General features: G+C 32.6%; 3 protein-coding genes across 7 annotated transcripts; 2 read left to right on the top strand and 1 right to left on the bottom strand.

Moving 5' to 3' along the window:
• LOC109326732 (kinesin-like protein KIN-4C) lies at positions 6596 to 10999 on the top strand. Of its 5 annotated transcripts, none has more exons than XM_019559504.1 (12): positions 6596 to 6888; positions 6969 to 7085; positions 7319 to 7399; positions 7619 to 7690; positions 7791 to 7884; positions 7993 to 8027; positions 8602 to 8675; positions 9445 to 9507; positions 9626 to 9770; positions 9851 to 10228; positions 10421 to 10512; positions 10564 to 10998. In XM_019559504.1, the coding sequence occupies exons 1-12, from the start codon at positions 6775 to 6777 to the stop codon at positions 10682 to 10684; spliced, it is 1386 nt and encodes a 461-aa protein (XP_019415049.1). In that variant the 5' UTR covers positions 6596 to 6774; the 3' UTR covers positions 10685 to 10998. The 5 variants fall into 5 exon arrangements, with proteins under 5 accessions (XP_019415049.1, XP_019415050.1, XP_019415051.1 ...); XM_019559505.1 differs by having other exon boundaries at positions 9851 to 10221; positions 10417 to 10512; XM_019559506.1 differs by having other exon boundaries at positions 10421 to 10471; positions 10601 to 10997.
• On the bottom strand, positions 12270 to 16693 carry LOC109326757 (argininosuccinate lyase, chloroplastic-like). The gene is made up of 6 exons (XM_019559552.1): positions 16275 to 16693; positions 15099 to 15479; positions 14402 to 14550; positions 13984 to 14275; positions 13676 to 13840; positions 12270 to 12719 (listed from the first exon to the last, which is right to left on the bottom strand). The coding sequence occupies exons 1-6, from the start codon at positions 16602 to 16604 to the stop codon at positions 12471 to 12473; spliced, it is 1566 nt and encodes a 521-aa protein (XP_019415097.1). The 5' UTR covers positions 16605 to 16693; the 3' UTR covers positions 12270 to 12470.
• On the top strand, positions 18590 to 22697 carry LOC109326755 (protein NETWORKED 2A-like). Its single transcript, XM_019559547.1, has 3 exons — positions 18590 to 18868; positions 19533 to 21271; positions 21498 to 22697. The coding sequence occupies exons 1-3, from the start codon at positions 18775 to 18777 to the stop codon at positions 22500 to 22502; spliced, it is 2838 nt and encodes a 945-aa protein (XP_019415092.1). The 5' UTR covers positions 18590 to 18774; the 3' UTR covers positions 22503 to 22697.

A 22828-nucleotide genomic window follows, 5' to 3' on the forward strand; every position in this document is an offset into this window, starting at 1 on the left:
ATTTGTTTGATATTATATAATATTTTGTAGAAAGCATAATTATGACAAAGATATTAATAATAATTGTTAATGAAATGTAAACATATGTTGGAAAGTAAATATTATATTTGACATTTATGACATTATAAATTATACATTATAAAAGATAAAAAATGAATCATTTAAATTAAATAAGACTGGGCATTTTGGGGATTATGAAAAAAATGTGAGGGCAATTTTGGGATGTAAAATTAGCTTCCTTTGATTAAAACCTAAAAATCCTACATTTTGAACACAACTTCTATTTTTTTTCAGCCACCATTCATTCTCTGCCTTTTAGGGTTTCTATTCCCTGTAAGAAATAAAGGTTGTGCCTAGTATGAAGGAGGTGTGCGGCTCATCCTATCCTTCACCATTGGAGCTCATTCTATGAAGGCTCACCTACCCTTCCCTTTCTGGTTCTTCGAGGATAATGATTCTGTATTCCCTTTTAAATGCTTGATTTTGTATACCCTTCTCTTTGATTCATTTGGTTTTTATGTTCTTTTTCCATTGCAACTCATACTAGAAAATATTTGTTGTTTCATTAAGTTAGATGTTAGATTAATTCTGGATGCATGAAATTATTATTTTTCATCAAGTCTTGATCTGTGCTTCATATCATTTTTTATGGATTTAAGGTTTTCTAAGGCATTTCCATATTTATTTTCCATCTTTTATTATAATGATGTTATAGTTTTATGTTGTGATTTTCGATTTAGTTAAAATCTCCTTGAGTTTATCATTCTTTGCTGAAGTATATACTGTGTTACGCTTTGTTACTTATTAATTCATGTATGTGTGATAAACCTTAGGAGATGAATGATTTCATATGGTTATAGTTAGTCTTAGGAAAATAAGTATAGTAGAGTTTTTGTTTCTGAATACTTTCTTATTGTTATCTTAGATGCTATTGTGCTCCGAGGACATCAGTTGCTGAAACTTTTAAGTAAGGAGTGCACATGGTGTTTAGCTGTTACTTTTGGACATTAACTTTTATTATAATGATGTTATATTGTTTCGTAATGTCTTGATCTGTATATTTATTTGAAAATATTTTGTGTTCTTTCATTGATTTCGTTTTTAGTTGGTATTTTGATGTTCTTTTTCATTATTTCTTGCTTCAGTAGGTTAAATCTTAGCTTAATTTTGGATGTGTGAAATCAACAGATTTCATAAATTCTACATCTGTGCTTATAATAATTTTTTATGGATTTAAGGTTTTGTAAGGCATTCCATCTTTCTGTAAATTAATATTAGTATAGATGATTTTGTATTGTTCTGTAATTTGTTGATGTGTAGGTTTATTTCAGAATATTTTGTGTTCTTTCATTGATATGGTTTTAGTTGGTATTTTGTGTTTATTTTACTGGAGTCATTTTCATTATTTCTTGCTTGATTAGGTTAAATTTTAGCTTAATTTTGTATGTGTGAAATCAACAGATTTCTTAAATTTTGAATTTGTGGTTATAATAATTATTAGTTTTGTAATGCATGAAATTATAAGTTAGCAGTAATATTTAATCTTTTGTATGATTAATAATTGAAGATGATAAAATATGACTTACCACGATGATGAACTTGCACTGCAACAATCCAATGTAATTTGTTGATTTAGTTAACAATATTTTGTGTTCTACGTTGTCTTCACAGTACTGACGTACATAGAAAGAGTCATGTATACTAATATATAAAAAGATTCATTAACATATATATAATTTTAACTAACATGATAAATTATGTTTACCTGTATGATGTACTTGCACAGCACCAATCCAATGTAATTTGTTGATGTGTTGATTTACTTGCATATTTTGTGTTGTATGTTGTCTTCACAATACTGACATACATAGAAAGAGTCATGTATAGTAATATATAAAGAGTCATTAACCTATATATAATTTTAAGTAACATGATAAAGTATGTTTACCTGGATGATGAACTTGCACAGCACCAATCCAATGTAATTTGTTGATGTGTTGATTTACTTGCATATTTTGTGTTGTATGTTGTCTTCACAATACTGACATACATAGAAAGAGTCATGTATAGTAATATATAAAGAGTCATTAACCTATATATAATTTTAAGTAACATGATAAAGTATGTTTACCTGGATGAACATATTTTATGTTGTGTTGATTTAGTTGACAATACTTTTTCTGGCACATATTTACTTCACAATACTGATATACACAACAGTATACTAATATATATAAGAGGTTATGAGGAAACTGTCCTCTGATCCTTAATCTCAGGGAAATAGTTATTTGTATTGGTTATATAATATTGTTGTGGTGAAATGAATGGATAAGCTATTATTCATAAATTTCTATTCTTCCTTTCATATGAGACTTGCTCTCTATTTCAGTATATCAGAGGTTTGTTTACAATGGTATGTGAAGTGACTATTTTTTGGAATAGGAATACTAATACACAGGGAAATAAAGACCATGGTGGGTATTTAGTGTTTACTCTTTTACTTATAAACATCATTCATTGTCTTTATATTAGCAACAGAAAAATTATTTGTTGTTTGTGTCTCGACAATACTGATAAACGTAGAAACAACACATATTTATTTGATATATAAAGAAAAATTAATTATCTTTATCACAGAAAAGATAGATTAATTGAAAAGAAGACACAAAAAAGAGAAATACCTGAAAGTTGCAAAAATGTGAGATAGAATAGAGAAGGAAAGGAAATATTGACCAATCATGTTGTGATTTATAGTTTATAGGGTGATCATGTTTTAACAACAGAATGGAAGTTTTATTAAAAATATAAACTGTCATTGTCCATCCACTTTCTCCCTACAAAAAGGAAACCACCGTACATGGTGTTTAAAATGAGAACAAACTTACTTATCCACATTCTCCAGAAAACAAAACTGTTGCGGCAGTTTAAAATGAAACATTAATTATATAAACAGACATCATAAACTATAGAATAATTATATTTTAGACTTATAAAGGGTAAAATAGGGAATAGAAATTACTCCACTGGCAGTTAATTTAAGTTTTCTCTTTATATATTAGTATAGATATATTTTATTATAAAATTATGACTTAGTGTACGAATTTCGTATCTAATACGATTGAGGATGATTGACCAGTCAACTTATTATTGTATTGAAATTTGAATGTCTCATCCTTTACCTAAATAATTATATTAATAACTAGTAAAAATAATATATTTTTAAAGGAAAAATATATATAACTCCTTAAATTTTACCCATTTTATAAGTAGGAATTACAAACTTTTATTTCATCCCAATTAAACTTTAAACTTCTGTCGTTCATAAAATAAGTCATTTCGTTAAGTTATGGATAAATTATTTAGCAATGAAATCTGACCATTCAATTTTTTTAATATACACCATTGATTAATTTATTTAAAAATATAATAAAAAGTACTATCTTTTTCACGATGATAGTTTGTTTCAAATAGGCCACTTCACTTTTGAATTCCTACTATTTATAGATCAACTCCTTCACCAACCCTCCATTTCAGTTGTAGATACCATCTGATACAGAATAGAGATACTTTTTGTCTCTTTGAACCAGTGTACCTTCTATTTCTCTATCTAACTCAATTACTGATTTCATTTTCAAATTATTTGGAGTCTTCGTTGTCATTTCTCCATTGAGATTTGATGCATTTGATTCCTTTCCTACAAAGAGAGCTACTTTTGAATTTCTCTGCCTTTTTGGTTTTGATTTGATTTTCCGATAAAAAATTTATGGTGAATCAAAGTGAATTAGATTTTTTCGTTTCCCATATGTATCTTCGTACTGGCCACAATCTTATCCAAGCTGGAAACATTTACACGTAAGTGAGGCTAACTCTCCAAATGAACATTTTTTCATCCACAAAACTCGAACCCGAGACCTTGTTTAAGGGAATCAAGTATATACCACTTGAACCAACTTCCGTTGATAGTAAATGATGTTTGTTTCCTATCGCATGGATTTATCGAACGGTGAGGGTTTTGACGATTCTTCGCCAGAGGACAATGCCTCTTCTTGCAGAGAATGGTGGTTGACAAGTGATGTTCGACTAAATGTGGTTTCTAGATACTTTTAAATAAACAAATTAATTGTGTACATTAAAAAAATGGTTACATTTGATTGTTAAATAATTTAATAAAGACTTAAGGAAGGATCCAATTTATGAATGAGAGAAGTTTAAGGATTGATTGAAATGAAATAAAAGTTAATAATTCTCACTTACAAAAGAAGTAAAGTTTAAGAGAATTATATATCATCTTCCCTAATTTTAATATAGTAAGTGTCTATTCTTTAACATTGGAAGAAGGTCATTAAAATATGATAGTATACAAAGCAAATGTCCACTATGAACATTTTGAGCGAGTACTTGAAAAATGGATTTCTACACTCAACTCAATATTTATAAGTGTATATTGGAGAGAGAAAATAGATTGAGACATTCCATCTTCTTATAAATAAATACATTCAAATATTTATAATGTGAGTCGAGTGATTTGCATTTTTGGGAATATATTATCATTATAGATGATACAACATTGTCCTTTTGAGCATATCTATCTGTCGGTGTTGTAGAGATATACTAACTCTGTCGTGTAGGCAACTTTGTGAACATGTTTGTCAGGGCAATGTGTGACATTGCATTTGGTAAAAAAGGAAAGTTTTCCAACGTAATATGTGTTGATTTGTTAGGAAAGTTTTCATCGACCGATACGATTGACTAATCATAATACTGAGATGAAACAATATCCTTACAATATATATATATATATATATGGTAATTTAGGTGGATACCTTAAATTTATATATATATATATATATATGATAATTTGAGTGGATATTATAAAACATATGGTAGAGAAATGTGTGTTATATTCTATTTGCTACTTGTTGCAATGTGGAAAAATAAATATTTAAACTAAGAAATTAATAGTTAAAGATTTCGATCATCTTACCCATATTCTTCTTTAGATCTATCTGTTTTATTCTGATAGTATCATAAATCGAGTTAATGCATAGGAAATAAATACATTTCCGTATTACAATACACATGCTCTATCAAAACTTACCATATTCATTAAATGGACATGACGAGAAACGTCATTCTTCCCACAATATCATTTCTCTTGTGTGTTGTCTACTAAAAGTGGGAAACTAATATAGAAATTTATGGAATTGAAATTTATTTTCAAAATTATTATTAGTACAATTGAAATCTATGAAATTGTTTATTACTTAGGATATGTAACATTTTATTGAAATTTGAGATAACAATTTTCATATATAATATTTATTTGGCAAAAGTAAGTCATAATCATGAATTGTTGAAGGTTCTTGCAATTTTGAAAAATTATTCGAAATTTAATTTTTAAAAGTCACAATCTCTTTTAACTTCTGACTTCTCCCTCCATTTTTAATTTATCAAACAACATCTACAAGCTTTTCCTATAAAACTAAAAAACAAGACTTCTTATAGTTTTACTCGCATGATTTTCCACAATGATGGAAAAAATCAAGCTCCCAATTTATGTGCAATTAAGAACATCCAATTCAGCAAAGATTATATAGAAAGTAAAATATTATTTAGTTACATTTTGTTTAGAAGTTGCATTTTGAATGAGAATAAATGAAAAATGAAAATCATAAGTCTATATTTACAAAATTATTCAACTCATAAATATATTTGATGACTCTCATATTTTCCTCCAAAATTCATTTTGCAAACAACTTTATTTACAAAATTCACTAACCAAAAGGATATATTTTTCTGTGAGCTCTGTAATCAACAAAAAAATAAACATGATATATAAGATGCATATAATATTTAAAATTTATAGACATTTAATATATCATTTATTTTTATTTTGTTATATTTAAAAGCTAATCTATACTATTAATAAAGCCAAATCAAGTAATAACCATCATGCATGGTACAATTTTTAAATTCCATTTTTATCATTTTTAAGCTCTCTCCTTAATAAATGGAAACTTCCACATTTTGCTTTCATTTTTTTCATTAATACATTATTAGTCATCCACTCATTCTTTTTTATCTTCTCTTTCTCAACTCAAAACTAAAACAATAGCACATGAAAAAAATATATCCAACAACTCAATAATGATTATTAGATGTCTCAGAAATTTATAAAAGTTTTGTGTATATCATATCAACTATTACATCTTATATTCTTAAATTTACATTTTCTATTGAATTTATATGTTTCATTTTTTATACTTATACACTTATATCAAAAAATAAGAATGTGGGTCGACCAAAGCGGAGTACCGGCCAACACCCTAATAATAATAAAATACAAGTGATAGATATATTATTAGTAAAAAAATTCTTACATTATAATATTTTTTGATAAGATTATTACATGTCAATCAACAAAAATACTCCTCATACACATGAGAAAAAATCCTAACTCAAGAAAGTAAGAAACATAACATTTCCAATAAAAGATTTTGAAAATTAATATACACAATCATCTTATATAATAAGAAATATTACATCTCGTATTGGTGTTGGTACTTCATAAGTGCTTAACGCGAGTGAAAGAATTTTGGATATAGAAAGTGAAAATTCTAGTAAGTGATTATTGTGCTGAATTTCAAAACAAAAAAATTGTGTTCATCGAGTCACTTGATTTTATTACTGAAGAGTTCTGTTCTGTGAAGAAACAAAATCGTAGGATAGGAATTGGGAGTTTTTCCTTATTTCGGGTATTTTGTAATTTTGCAGATGGAGATTGAAGAATTAAGGCAGCAAAAGGGAAATGATTCATCTGCTAGCAACAATGGGGTTGAAAAGCTTAAAAAAGATTATCTTCAGAAGCTGAACTTACTTGAAGATCAGGTAAACATTAATTTGCACTAGCAGAGTGGAAAAAAATGTGGTATTTAGCGAGTGGTTTATATCATTATTATTTTTTCTAGGTTGCAGAATTGAAGAAAAAAGTAGGCTCTCAATCCCAATTTTCAACCCATAGGAAAAGAGTTGATGAATCGACTAACCAGTTGCATTGTGAGATTCAGAGTTTGAAGGCTCAGAAGGTAATGTTTCTTAAGGGTCTCTTTGTGAATTAGATTTTGAAGGGGAAGAATGAGAAATGGAAGGCTTGGGAGCCATGAAATACACTTATGAAATGACGCCTTCCATTTCTATTCCTTCCCCTTCGAAACCCAACTCACAAACGAAACCTAAGTGGGTTGACTTTTTAAGTTTTGGTTTAGTCCTTTTTCAATCCTCATTCGCTCCGGGTATCAAACTTTGTGTTTGTACGTAGGTTCAATTACAATGTAAGCTCAAGTTAGAGTCCGTCCAATTTAGATTATGCAAGGCCTTATTGGAAAAAGAAGTTCTTCAGGTACTTATTCTCCCATGTTCTCTTTGGTCTATGATTTAGATTTGAATTTGGATCAATGTGTAGATTTCATTGATGAAGAATGTTTTTGAAGAGGAGGAATATCAAATTATATAATTGATAAACATAACAATTGCTATTTACAGATCAACTTGTTGTATCTAGTATCTTCCTTTTGGTTAGTATATTTATCTTATGGAATATATCTTCCTGCATCATCAGCTTAAGAAAGATGGAAGGAGGAATGAGTTCAAGACCTGTAGTTTGCTGGCTTCAAATGAGAGGCTTAAAATGGTTGGTTCATTGCATTTTTCTAACTTTTTATGTTTCCTCACTGTCTTTATGGTTGTCGTTTTTTCTTAAAGTTGCCAATTTTCTATCATTCTTCTGTCAGGTACTGCAAAGGAAGACAGAAGAAGCTTCTGCTGCTACTAACCGTCTAAAAGAGATGATAGAAGCTCGAAAAGTTATATCAAATAGATTATCTGGTTAGAGGACATTAATATCTTTCTTGTTTCAACCTTTTAATTTCTTTGATTTATTTTTGGCACCGTTTCATTCATTTCTTTACTGCCTTCTTTTACTGGTTTGTGTAGGTCCTAGAAAAGATAGAAACAATCAAGTAATTCAGGTAATTTTAAATCAATAGAAATATTTGGTTGCTTGTGGATTAAACATTTCATAATTTGGTGTTATTTCAATTTAATAGGCACTACTCGTAGGCTTGTGGGTGTCCTTTGAATAGGATATATGCATATGTATTTGACTGACTGCTATATGGTTCATGTGTTGTGTTGAATAACGATATTCACTTACTACCTGCCTATTTACTTACTACTTTGGCTGAGTCTTGCTGGTGGATCCTTCTCGAGGATGTCTATATTTGATTAATGTCGGGACTGAGGTTCATGGCCCTGTGCTGCTCATCGTATCCAATAATGATAATGATATTTTGTACATCCCCTTGCCTTTTTCCTTTCATATTTTTGTGTGTAGAATTTCATGCTCGAAGGTTGTAATATTTAAGCTCTCGAGGAGAATCTTATCTTTAACCCTTGGAAGACTGAAGCATTATTTAATCAATTTGATAGACATTGCTTCAGTTGAAAATGTATATTGAATGTGCTTGGTTGCTTTTTTGTAGCATTGGCCTGATTAATATGTTGCCAACTTATTAAAAACATCACTAAAAATTGGCGGTGCAGGATGCTGAGAATGAACATGAAGTCACTAGTCAGTTGCACGACTTATGTTCTCAATATGAATCCATAATGGAAAAGTAAGTTTGATTTCACTCATATCTTCCTTTCGCTTGGCTTATGCTTATAGCCCTTCTTTAATAGGTATTCAAAAGGTTCAACTCTGTTATTCATTTCATTTTTTGTGGAGTTCTCCCCTGTATTTAATAAAGAGAAGTACTTTTTAACCCATCATATTTGATTACTAAATATCATTTAGATGTTTGTAGTATGTATTTGTCAATATGATTCTTCTACTGTGGGAATCTATCTTCTTATTCTATTTATGCTAGATTAGGAATGTTCACACTTAAGCAACTGCTAGCATCGCGAGTTTTTAAAATTCTGAGCATTCAAATTGTTATTTTACTGTTTGAAGGCTAACATATAAATGTGCCAAATTTTACTAACTTGTATTTGACCTTAGGACACCCATGTTAGTGTATATATTAATTTGAAATCTAGTTGAATGTTATGTAATCTCAGAAACTTGGTTGGAGATGCCATTTTGTTTTTCTTAAATTATGTTGCTCCATATTCCTCTAGTTTTTGGTGTATTAATCACTTGCCTATTTGGTATATGTATGATTAAGATTTTGGAATTCAAATCTGATTGACATAACAACTAGTACGCAGTGAACCAAAGCTTCTACATTGATTCCATATTGCACCATTAATTTGAAGTTTTCCAGTTATATGGTTCGTAAAACTATGGTACAACTGCCTTGTGCACAATGATTATTGTCTACATGAATTTTTGAAATGCATATTAATTTAACGGCCCTTATTCTAACATTTTGGAATTTTCAGGATGGCTGAAGAGAATTCAAAGCTGAAAGAAGAAATTGAGTTGCAGAAGCAGGAAAAGTTAAGGTGAAAACTGTAACTAGTTTTACCTTTTGCAATGTCAAATTCTAGCATTTTGCTTTTACCATAGAGCTTTGTCACTCCTTTTATAGTGTGTTTTAACCCTCTCCTTTGTTACCTCAAGGTCTCCGTCACAGGAGGAAGACTGTGACAGTTTGGAGAAGGATTTAGATATCCAAGATTTAAAGGAACAAGTAAATGTCCTTAGTGATCTACTTAGGGAATTACAATTAAAGAAGGAGAAGCTTGACTGTAAGGATAACAAGCAGGTATGTGCCATGGACATGAAAATGAAATTATAGCTGTATTTGTGCTAATATCTTAAGATGTGGTATTTCTCAATTAGCAGAATCTGTTGCAGCCTCTTTTCTCTGACAAGAGCAATGACAAGTTACTGTTAGAAATAGATACCCCTGAAACTTACAGTTCAAATGGAAGTAATGTTAAAAAGGAGAGAACAGCTGAAGGGCTTTGCTGTTCATGCAGTAAGAAGTCCTTGTGCAAGACGAAAAATTGCAGATGTCGATCCACTGGTGGGAGATGCGGACCATCATGCGGCTGCACACATTCTAAGTGCACAAATAGGGAACCAAAATCGGAAAACACTGAATGCGTTATGAACGATTCAGCTGTGGATGAGGATGCAAGTGTGGCCGCTTCTGAATGTGCTAAACTGCTCCAGAGCGCACTTGTTCTGAACCCCCCTGGTCCCATAAAGAACTCACTGGTATTCTCCATCCCAAAACTTTGATCTCAGCCATTAGAACCCTTTATTGCATCTGGCATCTATTTTAATGGCCTGGACTTTTGTAAGTTTTTACAATTATATGCTTAAATGTGTATATGAGATGATAAATTCAGATAACCTCATCAAAACCACTTGGTATGTGCTAATGATCATAGAGTAATTTGATTGCAGGCCAAGTTGGATGCTGAAAAGCCAGGCAAGAAAAACAAAGCGCGGAAGCCTGTAATTCACATTGTTGCCGAAGATCCAGCATCCTCCTCTCTAGAAAATAATAGCAGCGCGGAAGCATACAAAATTCACAACCAACAAGCTACAGATAATAATTCTGGTCAGGCAAATGATTTTACCACAGTGATTAGTGACAAGCCTGGTATTCGTCATTTAAGAACACGTCAACCGAAAGCCATAGTCGGGAAAGAGAACAATTTCATTTAACTCGGCCCCTTCAGATGCGAAGCCTTGTTTTCAAAAGGATAATAATATAAGCAAGCACTGCAAGCATTTCTCAGGTTCTCCCTTGGTTCTGGTGTTGAAAATTCAGGTAAATGCTGAATTGTAGAGTGTAGTTATGTTGCTAATACGGGAATTTGCATTTTTATTACTACAAATGGCGATTTGAATAACTCTAAGAACCTTCACTTCTGTTGATTTTCAAATAATCATGACTTTGGTAATTCATCAATTAGCTGTTTTACAATATTAGAACATGGTTTTCAGGGACTTAGTGTAATACAATGTGATCGTATCTTATACTTTGATGACAAAACTTTCCAGTTCAATCCATGTTTGAGATTTTTTATATCTATAAATTTATTGAATTGGATACAAAGTTGTAAGGGTTATCACCAGGTTTCATATTGTTACTGTAAACCATTCCACGAGTCAGATTTTGCTTATACAATCATTTCCTTATAATTTCCTCATTTAAGAATTATATTGCAAATAACAATTTGAGCCTTTTTTTCCCCATTTCATTGGAGGGTGTTTGGAGTTGATGTAGGCACAAACTAATTTAAAGATGTCCTCGGGGAGAGTTAACACGTATATGTGGATATTCCTGGCTCGGACAGAATTGCCTCCGGTGCGAGGATACATGTCAGAAAGAAAAAAAACTAATTTAAAGAAAAATGCTATATTAAGATTAATATATGTTGACATAATCTAACTATTCAATGGGAGAACCGGACCAGGCCGGACGATCCTACCACTGACCGAACTTGAAAATGGTTCTATTTTGCAATCTTAACCGAATGAGAGTTGGACCGCTTTGAACTGGAGAAAATCCGGTCCGACCGTATTAAACCCGGTTAAACAGGATTAACCCGGGAAGCAAACTGAATGGTTCACTTAAAACTAAGGAAAATGGAACACTACTATAATATTTTGTTTTATTACGGTCCAAAAAAGATGATGTATTACTTCAAATATATAATTATACATAATTTTTAATTATATAAAGTTTTACATTTATATATAACTATAAATATAAAAATTATTGATTATTTATGGAATTACCCGGTTTGACAAGATGGTTTAATTGTTTAAACCGGTTAAACCTAATACGAGACCTCTCCTGGTTTAACGTACAGCTCGGGTTTTACAACATTGATTCCTACGAAATAAAGCAATTTTTCACAAGAGGTAAATATTTACCTCAAAATTGTTTTTAATGTATTATAAGTGTAAAGATTCATATACAATTAGTAGATCATGTACTATCAGATATACATACAAAAAATCGGTAAAGATAATTCATCACAAAAAAACTTATAACCTATAATTTACCGCTACTATAAAAAAAATCTAAAACCTAGTTTCTTTTTTGTTATATGTTGGGTAAAATTCAAAGGGCATTCTAACAAAAAATTGCTGATTATGATAATTATACTGATAAAATCTATATTTCAGCTCAAGAAGATATCATTTCATAAAAAACTATCTAAATTGATTATGCTACTATTGCATGCTGTCATTTCAGTCAAACAGACAATGTCGAATGCAAGAACAATCACATAACCTATTCATTAAACCTGAATAATTCCATTTAACAACAAATAGTCACAATATATTTGAAGCTATCCTTGCATGAGCCATCTTGCTTGACATTGTTTATTCCAAAATAACATGTTGTGGGATCATGGCTAAGCATTGAGCTACTATTCTAAGGGTAAGAAAATTTGCTTCTAGATATTATGAGAATTTCATACTAGTAGAGTAATCTTCAATTGATTTCAAGCTTCTTTATCCAATAATCAAGTTGGCTGGCAACACATGCTGACCCGGTGGATCCATAAGAGCTAAACTTCTGGATCGAATTTTCTACTCCAAGAAATTCATACACATCCTCGTCAAAGACTGTATTTATACTTCTCAGCTCGTCAAGACTCAAGTCCAGCAGTTGGCAGTTCTTCGATGTACATAATGCAACGGCTCTTCCAACGATATCATGAGATGTCCTAAATGGCACTCCCTGAATGTGAAAGGAAAAGGTTAAGAACCTAAGGCAAATTTGCAGAACTATGAAAAGGGAAAAGAGAAAGGATAGTTCAAAAATTAAAATTCTTGATAGGATATAAAGAAAGATCTAATACAATTGCAACATAAGAAAGTAGAAATAGTGTGTAACAAGACCAGAAAGTTATGATATACAAGGCTTATGCCTTGACAGTTCACTACTAAGTACAAAATATTAAAAATGCAGGCATGTCAATATTCTGTGATTGTTCCCACTTCTTAATGCCTGTCAAACTAAAACATCTACATGATTAGTGCTAAAAGGAAAGGAGAAAGTCAAATTGTGCCACCCTATAAGACCTTACAGATGGCATATATATATATATATATGTAGAGAGAGAGAACAATGACCTATGACAGAACAATGCTAATGTAAGAGCTAAAGACCTTTGAGGTACATGGGATCATGTTTTTTTGTTTTGAATAAAAGAAGGAAATCTGCAAAGTAAAATGACCATCACTGTTGAGACAAGAAAAATATCCTGAATATCGGACGAATTGATAATAGATGCATGTGAGATGTGACTTTTTAACTGCTAAATACTAAATATAATCCACACAGAAAATTTCAATTCAAGCAGTAGTTTATTTATTGCATTATGCATATGAAAGATTATAAAATATAAACATGGTAAACATTTATTTCCTTCATTCAAATGACTTGGGGAAAGGAGGGGGAAGGTGTTTAATTTTGTTTTCTATATTGACATGGTTGAGGTTGACTGGATGAGGATGACAGGTACTGAGTGTCGTGGACTGGGATTTGAGATTGGGTTCAAATGCAAACTTGGACAGTGGTATGCAGCTTGATGTTAATTTTACACCAGATGAGCTATGAAACATTCAGTCTAACAAATTTTATTGCTAACAGAATGCTTACTTAGAGAAGGCCAATCATCAAATGCGACTTACCTTCTTAACAAGATAATCAGCAAGTGTTGTTGCATCAAGATGACCAGCAGGTAAAGCCTTTTGTATTCTTTCCCGATTGTAAGTAATGTTAAGTGCGAATTCTGCTGATACCTCGAGCATCCCCAAAATCGTTTTGACACTGTCAAACACTGGTTCTTTGTCTTCCTACTTCCAGAAAAGAACTTCTTTTAATGAAACTCAACAAAATGGAACAGAGAAAAAAATAAATGCAGGAATTACACCCACAAGCAAAGAAAACATGCAAGGCATAAAAAGATAAAATTCCCTTTCTTTTATTCTTTAGCTACCTGCAGATCACGATTATAAGCATGAGGAAGTCCTTTGCATAATGTGAGAAGAGTAACCAGGTCTCCTATGACTCTGGCAGACTTCCCACGAACAAGTTCCATTGGATCTGGGTTCTTTTTCTGAGGCATTATACTACTTCCAGTTGAAACAGAGTCACTTGGTGTGATAAATCCAAATTCCTCTGAAGCCCACAATACCCATTCTTCACCAAGCCGAGAAAGATGCACTGCTGTGATGGCATTGGCAGAAAGAAACTCCATAACAAAATCTCGGTCTGAAACTGCATCTATACTGTTTAAGATAACAACACTTGATCAGTTGGTAAGGAAAAATATAAGCATACAAGGATTAAAACCAATAGCAAGACAAGCACAATTACACAGACTGACTTCAAATATAGAAAATGAAGTGAGGTACCTATTCCTCAAGGGAGCTGTAAATCCCAAGGCATCCGAAGTCATGAATCGATCAATGGGAAGCCCTGTACCGGCCAAAGCACAAGCCCCTAAGGGGCAAAAATTCATCCTAGCTCTACAATCTACCAAACGACCAGCATCACGCTCAATCTGCAAGAAGATAGACGAGTTTAAAAACTATTCCTTAAATCTAGACTAGTTAAATCATTAATGAATAATAAACCAGAAAGTCATGATTTTTTTACAAAAAACAATAATGATAAATGTGTACTCAAATAATGTATGACTCATAAATAAAGGCCTGATGGCTGGTGATGAAAATAATATAAGTAGCTGAAAACAGAACATATCATATAAGCGGGATTGACACATTAAGCAGCAGTGCAGCACTCATGAATACAAGAACAGCACCTTTTCCCAAGCCTTACTTTATCCTTTTAAGGGGGTTTTACCACTATAAGGGCTGAAATCACCATTTGGTAGGTATAGTGCAGATGCCATCATTAATGATCTACTCATTTAACGAATCACAGGCAATGCAGGCTTTACAAACAATTTTGATAGTAAAGCAAGGCCTCAGGCCTATTGCATATAGTAATTCATTGACTCCTATTATTGAGATACATTTTTTGGCCAGACGATAAACTTGATAAACCATTCACAATAGGTGCAAGACTACAACTAAGTTAGAAGCATACCTCCTCAACATAAGCCAGCAGAAGGTGTTGCAACAAAACCGGCTGTGCACGCTGAAGATGAGTATAACCAGGAACAATAAGACCATCATTCTTCAAAGCCAAAGTCACTAATGAGACCTGAAGGTGCTTCATGCTTTTAAGGATCTTATCAATGGCATCACGACACCAAAGGCGAAAATCAGTCAAAACTTGATCATTTCGGCTGCGAGCTGTGTGCAGCTTCTTGGCAGGCTCACCAATCATATCGGTAAGTGCTGCTTCAATGTTCATATGCACATCCTCTCGGTCAGTCCTCCAATTGAACTCGCCATTCTCAATGCGTCTTTCAATCTCATTTAGACCTTCAATAATAGAATCCCGATCATTTAAGGTGATCAGTCCCTGCAACACCCAAAGCATTTAAATATCAATCAAGAAAAGTGTAATTGCCGCTTTGGCAAACTTAAAAAATAAATAAATAAAAATTCACCATCTCCTCACAAGGTTTAATTTAATTACACTCAGCATCCCTTCTGTTTCAAAAGCTACACTTGTATCCCATATGCAAAGATTAGTATAATTACAATCATATCCCCTAAGTGTAATGATAATTAGGGTGGGTTTGATTAAACATGTTAATTAACAGTTTATTCAATAAGCTATTTAAAGATAAGCATAAAAGAACTTATTTTCTTTCACTTCTATGACAAGCATAAAAGAAATTATTATAAGCCAATTTGGTCTGTGTTTGGTAACACCCATGAGATCTTATAAGCTCAAGCTTACTTGACCAAAAAAATAAGCAAGTAGCTTTGTTGGACTACAGAGGATTTTCTTTCTTTTTTATAAACCTAAAAACGTAATTTTAATTGTTGATCTGATAATTCAAATAGGATAGTTTATGGCTAATTGGCTGATAAGTTAGATGCTTTTAAGCCAATTGCACACATCAACTTGTTGATCAACCAATTTCCCATACAGTTCCAGTTGAATCAACTAGCATATTGGTCATAACCATTTAACCCTAGTTTTCAGGTTCTAGCAAGCTATCTTTTTTAGGTTTCAGTTCCATGCAAACCATAGCACTATTCATAAGTTGTTAATTAAGCTACAATAAAATGCACTTCAGAATATGCCTTCAATAAAGTGTAAATCAATAAATATGAATGTAATTTCACCGAAAGAGTAAAATTAAACCTGTTGAGCGAGCATTGAAGCATGAGCTTTACTTCCCATAATATCATGCTTATAGAGCTGCTTATCGTAAGAGATCGACTCAGTGAATCTCTCAACGGCATCGGTCACACTTTCTTCGAACCTTCCACCCCACAGTTTAGCTTCCTTAGGCTTCGCGTCGGCGGCAGCGGCGGCGGCGTCAACCTGGGATGCTCGAAGAGCCTCCATTCTTCTAGGGTTCATCCTACGGAGGAATGTGAATGAAGGTTGAGCTGTGGAGAGAGAGTAGAAGGATGAAGAGAGTGACGGAGGCGCCGCGAAAATGGCGGTGGTTGAAGAAATGGAATCCATCGGCGGCGGTTGGTTTCAGTGGCGACTGCGTTACGGTCTTTTAATGGTTCTTTCAAGTGGAAATGGCCGCAGCGAATAATAGCCCTTTTATAGTATAGGAGCCCTTTGCATGTTGGTCTTCGATAATTAATACATTCTAAAACAAAACAAAAATAAGTAGTGTGAATCACATGTCGCGTTATTATTGTAAATCAAAGGGAAATGTTTCACAAAATTCTTTATAATTTATGTGGTTCGTAACTAAATATCTTAAATTATTTTTTCTTTTTAATTATTTTTTAAATTTTAATTATTAATAAAATTGGTCTTATATTCGTATAATTTTAAATTATTAACAATAAAATTAGATTTAACACATGATATAAGGTTAGACATACATGTTTTTGTTGTAAAGGAAATTATATATCACATACCTCATTGTCTCAGGAATGGTTTAAATACACGTTGAACTATCCCTCTCATTGTCAATTCCTTCTCAGATGAAACTTTAACATGGTATAAGAGTCGGAGTTCAACTTCTTTCCGATTATGGGTCAAATGTAGCATTTCACCTGATCCGACAGACTTATGTGGACGAGGCATGTTACAAAGTAAGTCACACATTGTGTACCTCATTATATCGGAAATGATTTAAATACCTATTGGGCTACTCCTCTCATTACCAATTGGTTTTAAGATGAAACCTTAACAATTTTTCAATCAAGCTTCTGGACATGATCGATTGTAGCATTCTACCTTAGAGTACTGCTGAAAGTTTTCCCTATCAAGCTTTTGGGGAGCATCCATTTTTTATGGAAGAGCATGAGGATGTTCCACATGAGTGCTTTTGTAGCTCTAAGTAACTTGCTATGAACTGATATTGATGTTCATCACAATGTTAACCTTAATGTTTGTCTAACTTTATACTATCTAATATATTAATTTCAATTTTATTGTTATTAATTTAAAATTATGTATAGAGATTAATTTCACTAATAGTTAAAATTTAATGAATAATTAGAATGAAAAAATAGTTTAAAATATCCACTTCCAAAATATATAAAGTTTACTAAGATATTTGAATCCCTAACCTATAAGACAAACAATATTATTGTTCAGCCACATCTTCAATTTATAATGCATTTTAATGATACATAATTAAGTAATTGTATTTTGATAGTCGCATGTTTGAGTTAATGTTAAGTTTTTAACCTTCAGCCTATCTAAATGCACATCATCTTGTGAGATTTTCAACTAAATGGTTATTAAAATTTAATGTATCCATAGTTATTAAATATGGCTTGAATTGGTTTATATATTAGACTTGACTATGAATTAAACACTTCATTAGTCTGATTATGTACCAAAACTGATATAAACCAATTTGATTCGATCAATGTGAGTATTTTTTACTCAATCATAATTATAATTCTCATTGTAATTATAATTGTTATTTGTTAATTTGTGTTAGAATAAAGTTATTGTTTAATTGAGTTTAAAATTTATTTTTGGATATTTGTTGTGATGAGAGCGTAAAACATATATTCTCTAATGATATTTTCAATTTATCTTGTGACATTTTGTTATAGTAAAATCATCATTAGTGATTGTTTAATGATTTAATGAAACACTTTTGTAATGATAAATTTCTATATTTGAAATAAAAATCATTAAATAGTGTTATAATATTAATTTATTATATTTTTGTAATATGAACTAATTTAACAATTGACCTACTAGTTCGATCTCACAGAATACCTTGACCTATTGTAGTTTAATAACACTTTATCTATCTAAAATAAGTGGGAACATAAGTCTAAAATAAGTTTTGGAATGCTATATACATATCAGAACTTTTTTAAGTTTAATATGCACAATAGGGTCAATCTAGCAAATATTTGTTTCTTCCAACAAGCCCTCCAAAATTTGAGCTACTTGTAGGATCCAAAACAATACACACCTATGATTGTGGGGAACTATCCTCTCCATGCATGCCCCTATAAGAATGCACATTCCCAACATTTTTTTCTCTTTTACCCAAAATTTCTTTAACTTCCAAGATCATTAAAAATCACAACTTTTCTCTTATAAGACATTGTGTACCTTGGTTTATTATTGTGCCACCTTGTTGGTTATTATGAATGTTTTACCTCAATGCATTGAATGTGCTTAATTGTCACACAAGTTAAAGATGTTGCAAAGAGCAGCAACAAATGCATATTCATGGTGGTGGGTTAGCCACATCAGAACAAAACAGTCCAAATGGTTAGAACAAAACCTCCAAGGTATGTAACTATGCATGTCTATGTTGGCTGTTTTACATTATCATTAATTTCATCAAAGCACATAATTTTTTGGGTCATTACTATCATCAAGATAGAAGGCTTCATTTTTTTTACATGCATGATTTTAGAATGACCACATTTTCATTTTTTCTATTACTTTCACATGCTCTAATTATTTGAGAATTGAGAGTTAGGGAGATTTGTTAATTCATCAATATATGGCATGCAACCTATACGCATAAACATGATGCATCTCATTTCCTTCAATATATACAAAAATAGTTGTTTCTTCTTGTTTTCTTTTTAATATGGCAGCATATCTAGGTAATGTATCATAATGATTGGAATATCATAGTTCTATGATTCTTTCAGTTCAATTTGGTTCATAACACTAAGTCGCGACCCCTTTCTTGGTAGCCACATCTTCTACCCCAAGATGTGTACTACTTCATGTACCCTTTCGTTCTCATTGGTAAAAAAATATAAAGTTAATATATATTAAATTCATGTTTTACATTTTTGACCATGAAAAACAAAGGCTATATGGAGCGGTACAAACTTTGGGATATACGATGTGGCTCCACGTTTCTTATAGCAAGTTAACAGATGCATAATCATACACCTTTACTTTTGAAGAATATTCATTGTCATTGAAAATTAACAGATATGGAGGAGAGGGTGGGTGAGGCCCTTCAAATTGTTAATGAAAATGGGGACTCATTTGCACAAAGGGCAGAAATGTACTATAGGAAGAAGCCAGAGCTAGTAAACTTTGTTGAAGAAGCTTTTAGAGCATATAGAGCATTAGCAGAGAGATATGATCATCTATCGAAGGAGCTCCAAAGTGCGAACCGCACTATTGCTGCTGTATTCCCTGAACGAGTCGAATATAGAATTGATGACGACGATGAAGAGAGCTTTCCTGGAACAAATTCATCATCTCCTGACCACAACAATCTAACACAAAAACCAGGTATTCCGGAAGTTCCAAATATCTCAAAGAAGGATCATAGAAACCCTTCCATGTTGCTCACTAGAAATAGATCGCCTAAAAGGATTGCTAGCGCTGCAAGATGTGTTCCAACAACTCAAAGTTTAGGTCTGAGTAAGGTTGAAGGGATAGCCGAAATTGACAAGCTACAGAAAGAAATTTTGGCTATGCAGACCGAGAAAGAGTTTGTAAGGAGTTTGTATGAACGTTCCTACGACAATTATTGGGAAATTGAGGACCAGATCACAGGAATGCAAGAAAAAGTTTGTAGCTTGCAAGATGAGTTTCGCATCGATACAGTCATAGATGATAATGATGCACGCGCTTTAATGGCAGCCACGGCTCTGAATTCTTGTAAACAGACCCTGACTAAGTTGCAAGAGTTTCAAGCACGGTCATCTGAAGAAGCTAAAGAAGCTTATGGAAGGGTTAAGGATGCTCATGAGAGGTTTGAAACCCTTCGAGACAATTTTATTGCTAAACACGCGAGCCAACAAGACCAAGGCATAGGAATAGAATCAAAAGATATAGAGGAAGATATGGCTGTCTTGGAAGAAGAGGCACACGATGCAGAGCAGTTGCGAGAGAAGATTAAGGGAAAACTTGAGGAGGAAGATTCGGGTAACTCCCTCACTATGATTGAAATGGCAGAGATGATTGATGAGCTTGTAAGTAAGGTTGTTAGCTTGGAAACTTTGGTCTCTTCTCAGACCTGTTTAGTTAAGAGGCTGAGATCGGAAACAGATGAACTTCAGACAAATATAAGGAGCTTGGAACAGGAGAAGGTAATGTTGATAGGAGATTCCGAAAAAACGAGCAAGAAGCTGAAAGAATTGGAGGAGGAGTTGAGGAGAATTAAAGTTATATACCAAAGTGTCAAAAGGCAAGACAATAGCCTCCAAACACACTTTACTGAAGCTAGTTGCAATCTTGAGCATCTTACAGGAAAATTGAATAATGTGAAGCTAGACGAGGCAGGAGAAAACTCGGCACTTTATGAAAAGGGTAATGCTCCTGATGGTGATGAAATGTTGACTGATAACTTAGCAATCAAGATACCGAAGGAGGAGAAGGAAGATTATGCTGCAAGTCCTGGTGATGTCAGAAATGAAGATAACAACTCCGATTTGATGGGAAATACAGATTCTACAGCTGAAAAGTTAGTTCAGCAGCATAATGCTGACTTGCCTGATACAACGAATAAAGTCGAGATTGAATCTCATAATGTGGGAACTGGAGAGGAAGAAGATCAACCAAACTGGAGGCAGGTGTTTGTAAGTGGAATAGATGACAGGGAAAAGATTCTATTGGAGGAGTACACTTCAGTTTTAAGGGACTATAAGGATGTAAAGGTCAAGCTCAATGATGTGGAGAAGAAAAATAGGGACAATATTTTTGACTTGGCACTTCAGGTAATCAATGATAAATCTAACTATGTTACCTTGCATGCCACTTACTCCGGGAGTAAGTTAAATTTTTTTACTTCATATATAATGAACTTAAAATAATTATAATGAACTTCATAGTTCATATAATGTAAACATTTTTTCAAAAGATATCCTTAGCCAATTACTTTGTAATGTTTGTAAAGTAGGCACGAGTACCTTTATTCCTGATAAAGTAGATATGCACATGCAGGTAAGGGGATTGAAAAATGATGTTGCTACAAAGGATAAAGAGATAGAAAATTTACAACAGAAGCTAACTTATACAGAAACAACTCCTAATGAAAGTCCTTACATGACTCTCACAGAAGATAAATATACTCCACAAGAGTTGGACCTGGAAATTTCATCTTCAAATATCGAAGCGAATGCAGTTAAATCTTCTCCTGCAGATAAACAACACCGACATGTTGAAATCACAGAGAATATTATGTTACTTGGAAAAGTAAGGTTAGAGTTGAGAGAAAACTTGATTGATAAGCGTCACTCACTTTCAACATTGGAAAAGAAATTCCGCGCTGAGATTGATGGTTTGCTGGAAGAGAACCTGGAATTCTGGTTGAGGTTTAGCACCTCGGTTCATCAAATTCAAAAGCTCCAAAACTCTGTACAGGACTGGAAAGGAGAGCTAAGAAATATAAAGGAAAACAACAAACCTGAAGGGAATTCAAATTCATCGCAATCCGAACTTAAGCCAATATTCAGACACCTGAGAGAGATAAGAACTGAATTAACACTTTGGGTAGAACACAGTGCGATATTACAGGACGAACTGCAAGGTAGACATCCACCTTTCTGTAGCTTACAAGATGAAATAGCAAGAGCAGCCAATCCAGATTCGGCATCCGAGAAAGCAGTACTAAGTGGTTATCAGGCTGCAAAGTTTCAAGGCGAGGTTCTCTACATGAAACAAGAGAACAACAAGATTTCGAGCGAACTCCAAGCAGGTATCAGTTTTGTGAATGGACTGAAAAATGAAGTTGAGAAGTTGCTAGAAGAACTACGTCAAGAAATTGGTGTTAACAATCATGGGTCTGGCCATGATCATGTTACGAAAAATTCCACAAATCGTCTTAGGATACCATTGAGGTCTTTTTTGTTTGGAATCAAGTTAAAGAAGCAAAAACAATCAATGTTCTCATGTACAAATCCACAACTGCATAGGCAAAACAGTGATGCTTATGATGCTCCAATATAAGCTAACACTTCCATCTTCTTTTTGAGTACTTGAGCAACTCTACATTCATACTTCATAGTATAATCTGATTGTGATTTCATTTAATGTTTTTCTCCTTTCAAGATTAGTCTTATTTTAACTTGTAGGAATATTATGAGATCCAAACCTTTCCTGTGCAAGGCATGAAAACATGTGTATATGTTGTATATACTTTATTTAGAAAGCAAATGATTTTGTCTTGATTTGATTGAATGAGTCCATCAAATAAGCATGCATAAGTATTATTCTCCAATAAAGAACATGTCAAATTATCACAATCATAGAAGCTGTAACTATTTCATGTAAAT

This window comes from Lupinus angustifolius, chromosome LG14, assembly GCF_001865875.1.
Source record: "Lupinus angustifolius cultivar Tanjil chromosome LG14, LupAngTanjil_v1.0, whole genome shotgun sequence".
Taxonomy (NCBI): Eukaryota; Viridiplantae; Streptophyta; class Magnoliopsida; order Fabales; family Fabaceae; genus Lupinus; species Lupinus angustifolius.

Excerpts from the sequence above, each read along its gene's own strand:
- LOC109326757 (XM_019559552.1), bottom strand. The coding sequence starts at position 16,604 with ATGGATTCCATTTCTTCAACCACCGCCATTTTCGCGGCGCCTCCGTCA. Across the intron at positions 14,276-14,401 it reads ACAGCTCCCTTGAGGAATAG|TATAGATGCAGTTTCAGACC; the intron begins GTACCTCACTTC and ends TATCTTAAACAG. Across the intron at positions 13,841-13,983 it reads CTTATAATCGTGATCTGCAG|GAAGACAAAGAACCAGTGTT; the intron begins GTAGCTAAAGAA and ends TTCTGGAAGTAG.
- LOC109326732 (XM_019559503.1), top strand. The coding sequence starts at position 6,775 with ATGGAGATTGAAGAATTAAGGCAGCAAAAGGGAAATGATTCATCTGCT. Across the intron at positions 7,400-7,618 it reads TGGAAAAAGAAGTTCTTCAG|CTTAAGAAAGATGGAAGGAG; the intron begins GTACTTATTCTC and ends CTGCATCATCAG. Across the intron at positions 8,676-9,444 it reads TATGAATCCATAATGGAAAA|GATGGCTGAAGAGAATTCAA; the intron begins GTAAGTTTGATT and ends TGGAATTTTCAG.
- LOC109326755 (XM_019559547.1), top strand. The coding sequence starts at position 18,775 with ATGTTGCAAAGAGCAGCAACAAATGCATATTCATGGTGGTGGGTTAGC. Across the intron at positions 18,869-19,532 it reads GTTAGAACAAAACCTCCAAG|ATATGGAGGAGAGGGTGGGT; the intron begins GTATGTAACTAT and ends GAAAATTAACAG. Across the intron at positions 21,272-21,497 it reads TTTTTGACTTGGCACTTCAG|GTAAGGGGATTGAAAAATGA; the intron begins GTAATCAATGAT and ends ATGCACATGCAG.